Source organism: Phoca vitulina, unplaced genomic scaffold (assembly GCF_004348235.1).
Source record: "Phoca vitulina isolate PV1807 unplaced genomic scaffold, GSC_HSeal_1.0 scaffold3, whole genome shotgun sequence".
Lineage (NCBI taxonomy): Eukaryota > Metazoa > Chordata > Mammalia > Carnivora > Phocidae > Phoca > Phoca vitulina.
This window is the reverse complement of record NW_022589706.1, coordinates 54,008,765-54,020,431: the sequence shown is the minus strand read 5'-3', so window position 1 is coordinate 54,020,431 and position 11,667 is coordinate 54,008,765. Positions and strand designations below refer to the sequence as shown.

Below are 11,667 nucleotides of genomic sequence, written 5' to 3'. Positions count from 1 at the left end.
CCGATGCGGGGCTCGATCCCAGGGCCCTGGGATCATGACCTGAGCTGAAGGCAGATGCTTAATGACTGAGCCACACAGGTGCCCAATAAACTTTTTGTTTTAAGAGCTAGAAAAGTACAGGGGATGGCAAGCAAGTGCCTAGAAACTTCACGGTGTCTATAGTTGTCTGGCTTTTCTATATACTTGTGTAGTGACAACTGGGGAGATTTGTCAATACAAATATATTCTCTTTGGACTCATTATCGCCTCCTTTGGTAATCTTGGCCACTTCTGTGGCTTCAGTTACCATATATATTTTGACAACACCCAATATATAATTCTTTCACTCACTGAACTTCAGATTTGTGTGTCTAACTGCTTAGTAGTTATCTCCTGGCATCTCCAACTCAACAGACCCAAAGCTGAACTCATTATCACGCAGGCAGACTTTTTCCACTCATAAGCTCAATCTCAGATATGAAGTGAGGCCTAGGTTTGATTCAGTTGACTCATTGTCTGGGCTGGTCCTTATTTTCCCAAAAATCCATTATAAATTAGAAAGGAGGTCTTTACAAAATAGAGAAGAGCCATTCTTCAGTCAAGGATAAACAAAAAGCCTTGCTTCCTATCTGGAATATTCAATAAACTTCAAGAGATTACCTACTTAAAATTGCATTAAATTAAAATTGCGTTAAATTAAAATTAGTCCACCTAGCCTCCAAAGCCAGGAACTTGAGGGTCATCTTAGATTTCTCCAGTTCCTTTGCTATCTCATTACCCACAGTCTTGTTTAATAATGATTAACTTTGCTTTCATATTTTTAATCTATTACAAACCTTCAAATACATGTTGAGTTTCTCTTTCCTTCCTTTACCTTCTCAGCTTCAGGTGTTCATTCAAATGCTTCCAAGCCAATCTTTTGACCTTTGGCTTTGGCTCAAGTCCCTCCCCCACATGGTTGGCTTATAACTTAATTGGAATGCAAATCTGATCAAGTTTCTACCCTTGACCAACTGGCTTGAATGATTCCTCATGGCCTGCAGTATACGTTAAAGGCCCTATGTGACCTTGTCCTCATCATTCCAGCTGCCTTTACAGCCTCTGTTGACTTCACACTTTGTTTCAGTAATACTGAACTATTTTATGTATTTTCCCTTTCAGGTCATACTGTTTGATGACTTGGTAATTTTGCTTGTGCCTGTAGTGATCTCCACATAATTCCCACTCATCCTTCAAGGATAATCTCAGCTAGCATCTCCCTAGAAAGCCCTCCCTGACTCATTGAGTCCAGGCTAGGTGACAGCTCCCTGGGCTCCCATGGGTCCCTGGTACACACCTCACCCGGTTATTTCTTGCACTGCACTGACAAGACATACTCCCTCCCACCAACTGGGTGGCAAATGTCTCAAAGTTAGGGCTTTTCTGTCTTGTATGCCTAGCACTAGACTCAAATCATCCACAATAACTATTTAGTGAATGAGGTTGTGGAAAATGTGTGCTGAAGATGTTCAAGCAGAGATGGAGCAGAGGTTCTCAACACTGGCTGCATGTAGGAAACATCTAGAGACCTTTTAAAAATCCGCATACCAATGACCCACACCAGTTTATTTAAATCGGAAGCTCTGGGAGGGAGGCCCCGGCATTTAGACATCAAAACTCGTATGATAACGTGCAGGTGAGGCTGGCAACCAGTTGGTTAGATGATCACTGGACAAGGATTTGGAGAATGGAACTCTTGATGCTTAAGGCACTTTTCATTTATGAAATTCTGTGAGATGATTGCTGGAATTATGCTTAATATTGGCTAATTTCCTCAAAAATATCCCCCATACATTATACAGGTTGGCTTGTTTCACTTTGTACGCAGGTAACTTAGTTGGCCAGCTAGGCACCAAACGGTGAGTCATTCCAGGGAATTAATGTTCTTGAAAGAGCACTCATCACAAATGCCCATGTATTTGTTTAAAATAATGTAAAAAAAAAAAAAAAGCAAAGGGAGGAAGAGGAGGAGTGGGTTTTAGATGCTTTGTGCATTCATGTAATGATATTAGAGAAAGAAGTTTCTAAACACTTCCTGGTTCTTTTGAAATGCCAGATCTATAATCTTCCAACTTGTTCTTGTCTTTTTCTTGTTTGTGGTGATGATGATGCTTGGCAGTGGATTTTCTTTCTTTTATAATATCTGTGTCTACTGTGAAAGAGAGGCTGTGCCACATGTTGATTTTAGAAGTTTTCAAATTATCAGGACTTGGAATAAGTTCTACATGGAATAAGAAAGGCCGGTTTAGGACATTAGTATCTGTGGGAGGACTAAACTACTCTAGTTTGTACTTTTCCATTAAGAGTGCTTTCTAGGAAAAGAAATAAGTTTTGAAGATCAACACAAAAACAGGAAAAAAGGGGAAGGAACTTCTTTCCAAATGATCATCTAAGCTTTAGGAGAAAAATACCCTAGAGTCTTGCAGTCTCAAAACTAATATTCAAACTCTCAATCTCTTTGCTTAAAAAAGTTTAATAAGCTGTAAAATAAATACACTTCCATTAAATATTAAATAAATTATTTACAACTTGAAAAAATACTTTTTATCTCCATGCATCTTTATGTACAGAAATAAGACTTAGCATAAAAAGCAACAATTGAACTTTTAAAACCATCAGAACAAAAAGGTTCTGTTTTCTTATGATCCACCGAAAAGAGGAACCAACTCATCACTCATGGTTCTGACCTGGCAGTGACTCCAATCCGATATCCTGGTCAAAAGGAAAATAAAAATATTAGAGATGAAGCTCAGTTTCAATATAGCTTTAAGAAAACATTAAAAAAAAATCAGGAATCAGAATTTCTGTCAATTTAGAATGTCTTCTGAAAAATGCTAAAAGCTTTTCAGAGACAAACTACCACTTCGACCTGAGTCTCTCTTTCACACCTTCTTTGGTTTTACTTAGGTGGAGGACTGCCTATGCTGAAATCTGTTTGGTTCAATTCCACTTAATAAGAAACAACAACACTCATGGGAAGTAGTTTTCCTAACCAAATCTATGCAGTGGACATAATTAAAAAGAAAGATTAAATGGCTCAGTGTATTTGTGATATACAGTTAATTTAGGATAATTAGTACCAAGGGCATAATAATAGTAGCTACCAGCTAATGGCAGCCACGGTGTGCCAACGCAGCATATTCTTTTTCCAAAAATCATCTCAGATCTACTTTGAGAAATCTCAGTTGCACTAAATAACCAAAAATCTATCTTTCTTCATGTTGGTGGTCTTAGCTTCAGCACATTAAGCCAATACTATAATAAATGTTGATGCAATAAGTACTGAGCACAGCATTGCATCAATAATTATCCATTTCAGGAGTTATTGAGCTAATTCTGTAATAGGCTCAGAATGTAATACCTGGACTTAACCAATGCTAAATGGAGTGTTTCTCCAAGCATCTGTGGTGTCCTATAAAAAGGGAAACATTGGATTTAGTAGATTTAGGGTTTGGCTTAGGAATGTGCATATTTAACCAGCATCTCAAGTAATTCTTAAACCCAGTGAAGGCAGAGAACCAATGACTTAAGGATGGGACATCTTTTCTGAATGTCTAAGGAAATGGAGTTCCTTCTTCTGACCAACTTTAAATGTGTCCTTGATCTCCTTGTCTACTTTTCCTCTGGAAGTTTGCTTCAGCCAATGTTCATAGTGTATGCATAATTGAGAACACTTACTTTCTTCACTTGAGATAACAGATGCTATATTTTTCAAAATTATAAGATATCATCTACAGTTATCTTTTAAAACTCAAACCTGTATGGGACGCCTGGGTGGCTTAGTCTGTTAAGCATCTGCCTTCGGCTCCAGTCATGGTCCCAGGGTCCTGGGATGGAGCATCACATCAGGCTCCCTGCTCAGCTGGGAGTCTGCTTCTCCCTCTCCCTCTGCCCCTCCCCCTGCTTGTGCTCTCTCTCTCTGAAATAAACAAATAAAATCCTTAAAAAAAAAACTCAAACCTGTAATATTATCTTCAGTTACGCTATGGCATGTGCATTTCCATTTTCTTGCCGAAGTTTCTTTCGTTCTTCAGCTTCTCCTTCATATTTCCTGAAGTATCGTTTTCGAAGCCTTCAGACAACAAGATATTCTATGGTCATCAAAGTTCTATTCATCTCTATATTGATTGGGGTTTTCATGAGCACAGGGAATTCCTTTTTGTGAGACCTTATAGGCCATTACACTGTATTCTATACCAAGCCAAAACTTAAACCCAGCTATAAAATATTACCACCATTCTTTTTAAGGGGATGTTCATGGTGACTTTGTATAAACATATTCCCAGAGTACTGAGATTTAAATAGACACCCCTTGAGACACAAACTTTCAGAAGGCATGGAACACATTCATATGTGTGGTTTTTTTTGTTTTTTTGTTTTTAGTTGACACACAATGTTACATTAGTTTCAGGTGTATAATATAGTGATTCCATAAGTCTATACATTATGCTCTGCTCACCACAAGTGTAGCTACCATCTGTCACCATACAACACTATTACAATACCATTACTACAGTCCCTATGCTGTGCCTTTTAATCCCATGACTCATTCATTCCATAACTGGAAGCCTGTATCTCCCACTCCCCTTCCCCCATTTTGCCCATCCTCCTACCCCCTCCCCTCTGACAACCATCATTTTGTTCTGTGTATTTATGGGTCTTTTTCTGCTTTTTGTTTGTTTGTTTATTCATTTGTTTTGTTTTTCAGATTCCACATGTAAGTGAAACCATACGGTATATGTCTTTCTTTGTCTGACTAATTTCCCTTAGCATAATACCCTCTAGGTCCATTCATGTTGTTGCAAATGGCAAGACCTCATTCTTTCTTTTTTTCCTCAACACTTAGCACAGGTGCCATGTACAGTTGGAGGAAGAAGATGGTATAGTTTTACCACAGAAGGACTTTACACTTGTACCAACTAATTTAAGTGATCAGAATTTTTTCACACAAGCTTACAAAACAAGTTGGGTTTTATTTCTATATATAATAATACTTTCTTTTAGTTTTATTCATTGTTACTTTCTAGTAAAACTCAGTCATTTAAAAATGTCTTCGTGTTATACAAGAAATTCTATTTTTAACAGGTCTTTAATCCATCCACCAAACATTACTCCTAAAATCATAAGAACTTTGTCATGATGTTTGGGGAAAAAAATTCAGTTATGAAAAAACAGCAAAATGTGGCTTAGGCTACTGTTTGCTCTGTGTCAAACACAGGAATATGGTAGAAAAGGAGAAAAGTCACTGCTTAGTTTTAAGAGTGCCAACATGACAAAAAGTTTTTCCACGCTTTTCTGAAGGATTATTAAATATTTCACCCTGAATGATCCCAAGTTTGAATAATTATTTCAAAACATCTTCCTTAACTGGCTATTTTTTTCCTTCTATCCTTCTATGTCGAGCAATCATGATTTGTCTGAGGGTATTTTTCCTAAATATATTTGCATATCTGGCTTGAGGTATTAACAGATCAACATAATTTCCAGGGTGTGCAAAACAAATTTAAACCACGCATTAAACTCTATGTGCATCATAAAACATTTTTTTTTTTAATGTCTTTTTATCATTATCTGATCTGCATTTAAAATAATAGTAAACAATGGCAGAAGATAACCCCTTGTTTCCTGAATGGCAGGAGTGGTAGATCATGCACACAATCTAGTTGTTAAAGTAATTTACCAAGACCTAAAATTAGAATAATGAGTCTATTGCTTTTCCCAAGCTCTAGTAGCACATGAGTCATTACAGAGCCATTCACACCCTCCCCCAACTTCCTTAATTCACTGACTTCTGTTTGACAGACAATGCCATTTTGACATACTCACCAGTGCCTACTACCAGGAACAGTCTACTTCTAACATTCATTGGTCATGAAGTGAAGTGTGGTGATCTGTTATTGTGAACACAGGGCAGATATTGCAGGAGCAGAACAGTAATAGAATTGTCCCTGCTTCCTACGCCATGCCATATGGAGGAAAATTTTTTTTTTTTAAGTAACTGAGTTCCCATATTACTTTTGACAATTACAAAATAGGCATAAGCTCTATGTAAATCAGTACCATGCTATGACATCTAACTTAGAATTTTGCATTTTACTAGAAGCAGAGGATAGATCTTTTCCTGGCTCCTGGTTTGAAGCTCTTTGTGATGTTTTTTAGTGCCAAAGCAGAGTCTCTGACAACCTACTATGAACCAGGCCTTAATTAGCTTCTGGGAGGCCTCCTCACGCTTAAAGATATTCAGAGTCTATACCAACACTCTGGGATTTGCGTATAGCCATGAGTGGAAATATGACATGAAACAAAACCATCAATTTTTACGTTCAAAAAATGTCTAGGGTGTTTGAAAAATGGCCTTACATATTAAATTTCGATGGTGGCCAAAGTAATATAAGTTTTGACCAAATTCTGTGATCTTTGTCAATGAAGTGTAAAGATATAACCAAAGGTCACGTGCCACTGACAGAATAATTCATCTAAAAGATGATATAGGACATTGGGATGGAAATACTGAAAAAACAAATCAACCCGGCATTAGTGTAGTCGGAAAGTGGAAGTTACGCCATACTCACTGGATCGTAATAACAACAGCAATCGCCGTGAAGCTCACTGCAGACACGAAGGCAGCGATGGCGGCTAAAGCGATTTTCGATAAATCACTGTCAACCACACTGTGAGTCTTCATGGACTTTTCCCCACACCGTTCACCAAAGTAATCCTGATGACACCTGTAAACAACCCACATTCAAAAATTATAATAATAACTGAAAACATTCCATATATTTTAGGTTTACTTTCCAGGTCATCAATAGGCATTTCATTGTAACACTCAAAAAAAGAAAAGAAAAATCATGCCATCTATTTATATTTCAAAATCATGAGACAGGATGCATTCAAGCCAAAGATCTATTAGTATAAGAACAAGTTGAGATAAGTTTGGGTGTGATATTCCAAGAAGACACACCTTTTCATTCTTTGTGCTCCTTTTCATGACCAACTGATGAGTTCAGTGACTTGTTATGCAGCTAATACATTCCACTATCATTTAATGTGCTAGTGGCTTGTGGGGGGATGGAGGATTATGTGTAGAGTACCTTTAGGTCCTTTTTATTTATACCAAGGGTCAGCAAACTATAGACCCTGGGTCAATTCTAGGCATTTGCTAGGTTTTTTGCAGTGTGCAAGCCAAGGATGGTTTTTACATTTTTTAAATGGTTACATTTTAATTGGTTCTGTAAGTACATACATAATCTTGACCAAAGAAGCCTAAATTATTTTCCAGCTGGTCCTTTAAGAAAAAGGTTACAAACCCTTGGTTTATACATGGGAAGAATAAATGGCTTTCTGCATCTAGGAGTTTCAGACATGGTGTTTTAAATACAGATTTCTATATAATTTAGGAAAACTTACTTGCATGTTACGGCTTCCAGGCGCTCTCTATATTTGCATTCTCCATGAATACAGAAATTTTGGAATTCTGCATCACATGGATTTTTCTTCTTTCTGTTTCTTCTATTTTTTCCACTTTTACCTCCTTTTTTCTTTCTTTTGGGCTTATCTGAAGTCTTTTCACTCTCTGTTCTGTTTTTCATGGGTTTAACTACCTGTTCAACTAAAAAAAAAATAAGATTTATTGACAATAGTCTCTCTTCATCTTGAATATCATTTTGGAGACCTGAGAGAAAGAAGTCCTAGCAGTGAGAGCTCATGGGGACAATGACCATATTTTTCTCATTATTTAACACAATTCATATGTAATAATTGGTTAAAGAGAATATCTGTATGGTGTGGCACTTAACCATCTGAGCCTCCTTGTTATTTTATTAGCTTAGAAACCTATTTTGAATTTAATTGTACCAGTATTATTATTATTGATAATAGTATTTACTTGTCTAAAAAAATCCATGAAATATCTTACGTATTTCTTGAATTTCTTATTCATGCCAAGTTCTTGGTAATGAGCATTAATTTGATTAAACCCAGGTCACAGTTGAATGTATTGCGATCCAGCTGATATGGAGGATGACACCGGAGTTGAATGAAGACAAGTAACATGTCCAAGGACATGCAGCTAGAAAATGACAGTGCTGGGGTGCCAAAGCCTGTCATTCCCCCGCTATCCTATGTTTTCTCTTGGATAAGTCAATGCTACTGATTAAACTGGGACTTTAGTATATTTGTTGATTTTATTTACTCATCTCGGTCTTGTGCTCAGTACCATAATTGGGCATTACTGTGTATTACTTGAGAGTGGGAAAAAACTGAGAATTACACATTAGAATTAATCAATTTTCTCCAACTCCCAGATGACAATGGGTTATAATTAATTCCATGGGGCTCATTTCTGTGGTCAATCTGTCTGAAAAATAGGAATCCAGAAATATTTGTACTTGATGCTTCAGAGACTCACTCATCTTAACTCTAGAGCTACAGAAACGTTGGTTCAGTGTTATAGCTATGCAGGGTATAGTATGCCCACATGCTAAATAAAGGAAGGAGTTTTCATGTTGGAGCTGTGCATTTTGTTATACTAATACCTGAGCAGGCTTCTCTAAGCAAGTATTTAGCAAACAGAGCCCAGTGCAAAGAGGAAAATACCATAATGTCATAATACCATTAGTCATAATGGTCCCCCATAATGGTCCATTAAATAGAAAACATTAGAAACACAGGGAAGGGTATCAAAGATAGAACCCTGTGATTAAGGAAGCAACAAATAAATATTATGAGTATTTTAGCAGGTTATTATAACATTAATAATAGTCAAAGTAGGAGCAATGTTTAACCAGTTATATAATTTTTATATTGAAACTTTGATGATAAATAAGTACCGCAAGTTAGAATGAGTCCTCTAATAGAAACATTTTAAATGAATATTACTGCACATTATCAGATATATTACAAATTGTAGACAGAGACAAATCGTCGCTATGCTGAAGCGCTGCAACACACATAGACCCCGTGGGCGCCACAGCCTTTCCAAGGAGTTCAACTTTCACTATTTCACAATGCGCTAGTCAGTTTCACTGCTAACAACTTATTTGGCCTTTTGAAATGTTAACAACTTGAAACCTTTTTGAGAGAGCAGTTTCTAATCTTCTCTCCAAAAATAAGAAGTATAAATGGACCTCTTCCCCACCTTACATTAAAGCACAAGTTACTAAGCAAGGAGTAAAGTGGAGGGCTCCCTGAAGCTTTTCCCACCTGCCGCTTAACCCAGTCACTGTCCCTGTGGTATCACCTGCTGTCCCTTCACCAGGTCTGCGAGCCAGACAGAGGGAGAGGAGTCAGGAAAACTAAGGTCAGGAGAGAAGGGGCATTAAGTCCTGCCTCCACAGTGAATGTTCCTAGGATATTTAGAGCAGATTTACTGATGACCGCATCTGCCCTGAAACTCCAAAGTAATATGAGGGTAATGAACAATACTTACCTCTTACTTTGGTACTCCTCATTTTAAACAAATTTAAGCTTTTTTTTTTTTAAGGATCAGATAACAGCAAGAGAGAACAAAACTATGGGTCACTCTTATTTAACTAACACATGGGATTGGGGGTTAAATCATGGGATTTTAGCTATTTGAAATCCATGCATACTTGTCCTTTTTTAATATTTCCAGAAGGTTGTATTATTATTGTTGCTGCTGCTGCTGTCGTTGTTGTTGTTTTAGAATCACCAGTTTCTCAACACCTGGTACTTAAAGGCTAAAGTCCAACTGCTCCCTTCCCATTACTTTCTGTTCCCTTATTTGTATTAAAATGCAGGTATTTGGGGAAGAACGGTGGTGGGGAATGGATACAAGAGCTGAGGACTGGCTGATGTCTACGCCTGTCTCTCAGCAAGGCAGTCATGTGGTCCCGTGGGAAAGAGCATAGGATGTGGAATCAAACACTGGAGTTCTCATGCTGGCTCAACTGCTTGCTGGCTGTGGAACCTGGGGCAAAACGACCTTGCGCTTCAGTTATCACATCTGTAAAATACCCACGGGGTATGCAACAGACAGACACACAAGAAACCCATCCAAGATCCAGGGAATGGCTTTGTTCATGCAAACACACATCTTACAGGCTATGTTTTTGCCTTCTCCACTCACCTCGGACTGAATCATCTACGATATAGCCAGATATTTGTGGTTCGTTATCATACTCTTCTGCATAGTCATAGTCGATCCCCGAGGACAGTTCCCTACTAGAAGGCATTTCACTCACGGGGGAAATCTCACTTCCTGAGGACATCCCACTTCTTGGGGTAACCTCCAATCCATCAGCACCATGGTCCCCAGAAAATGGTTCCCCTTTCCCAGAGTAGGTGTCGTTGACATCCAATCCAGCAGCATAATGGGCTGTGGGAGAAAGAACACCAGAAGAAAAGAAAAGGTAAAGCAGAGTGCCTTTCTCACCAGTCAGCTGTGTTCAGGAGAAATGTTTATCTTCTGATATCAAAGCAGTTATTGCACATGTGCTATTGTTTGGGATTGAGTCACTTATGAAAGCATCTTCACATTTTGCCAACAAGCAAACTCAGCAGTTCCAATTTACAGAGCTTCTTTCATCCAGGTTTTCTTTTCCACAGATGGTCTACACTCCTTTTCACATCAAATAACACTGCCAGATCGGCACGTTAATCTAATTACTTAACAGGTAATTTATATTGTCTGTATATTCCCATCACTTCACATACCAGAGGCATTTGTGTTTGCTAGAATGTCCCATTTGGAGGGACAGGCCCTGGATATAAATATCAGACTTTCTTAACACGTGTTCACATTTTGAAAAAGATTACATGTATGAATGTAAAACAACATAAATGATATTCAATAATAATGACTCTTATGGTCACTATTTCATTATCCTTGTTCCTACATAGGGACAAAACCGGGGACCGGGTGAGATTGGGGCCTAAAGTTTCACGCCCCTGCTTTATCTTGTAGGTCTCGCTAAAACAGCATCAGGGTGGTGCCTTCGCTTCTCCCTGGAACGCTGTGAGGCCCTCTAGGAAGGTCAAGATAAAATCACTAGACAGAGGAGACGGAGAATTTAGGCGAGAGGCAGCGCTCTGGGTCCAGGACTTAACTGCCCCATGATCTGCGGAAGTCCCTTCACCGCCCTGGACTCGGTTTCTTTATCTGTAAAAGGAAGGATTTGGATCCCAGGATCTCTGAGGTCTCCTGCAGCTGGACTAGAGTAAAAGTTCGGAGATCTCCGGCACCCTCCTCCTGGCCTGGAACGTCAGAGACACCTGCCCGCTTTTCTCCTCCTCCCCGGTAGTAAGCTTAGGGAGGGAGCTACGTGGACGCCTCCCTCGGGAAGGCCTCTGCCCCGCGCGGCAGGAGCGCCGGCAGGCGGCTCAGGTCCGGGATGTCCTCACCTGAGCCGAGGAGCAGGAGCGACAGCACCACGGGCGCCGGCGGCAGCAGCGGGGCTCTCATTGGTCCCTCGGCGCGGCGGCGTCGCGGTCTCTGCGGCAACTCGGCCGGGAGTTGCAGCTGGAAAAGGAGGTGATGGAGGAGAGAGGGGACAAGGGGCAGTGTGCGGCAGTGCTCGCTGCCCGGCCGGGCTCGGGCGCTGGAGGAGCGCCTAGAGCTCGCCTCGGGATCTCTCCGTTCCGACTCGCGCGCAGGCCCAAGGTGTGCGAACATTCCGGAGGCGCGGC

The 11,667-nt window shown here is 39.6% G+C and overlaps 1 protein-coding gene across 1 annotated transcript; it reads right to left on the bottom strand.

Annotated features, from left to right (window-relative positions):
* Window positions 1–2,565: 2,565 nt before the first annotated feature.
* AREG (amphiregulin) lies at window positions 2,566–11,443 on the bottom strand. The gene is made up of 6 exons (XM_032398395.1): window positions 11,383–11,443; window positions 10,109–10,357; window positions 7,429–7,630; window positions 6,591–6,746; window positions 3,979–4,090; window positions 2,566–2,730 (listed from the first exon to the last, which is right to left on the bottom strand). Exons 1-5 carry the CDS (start codon window positions 11,441–11,443, stop codon window positions 3,997–3,999), a joined length of 762 nt encoding a protein of 253 aa, XP_032254286.1. The 3' UTR covers window positions 2,566–2,730; window positions 3,979–3,996.
* Between the last annotated feature and the right edge of the window lie 224 nt (window positions 11,444–11,667).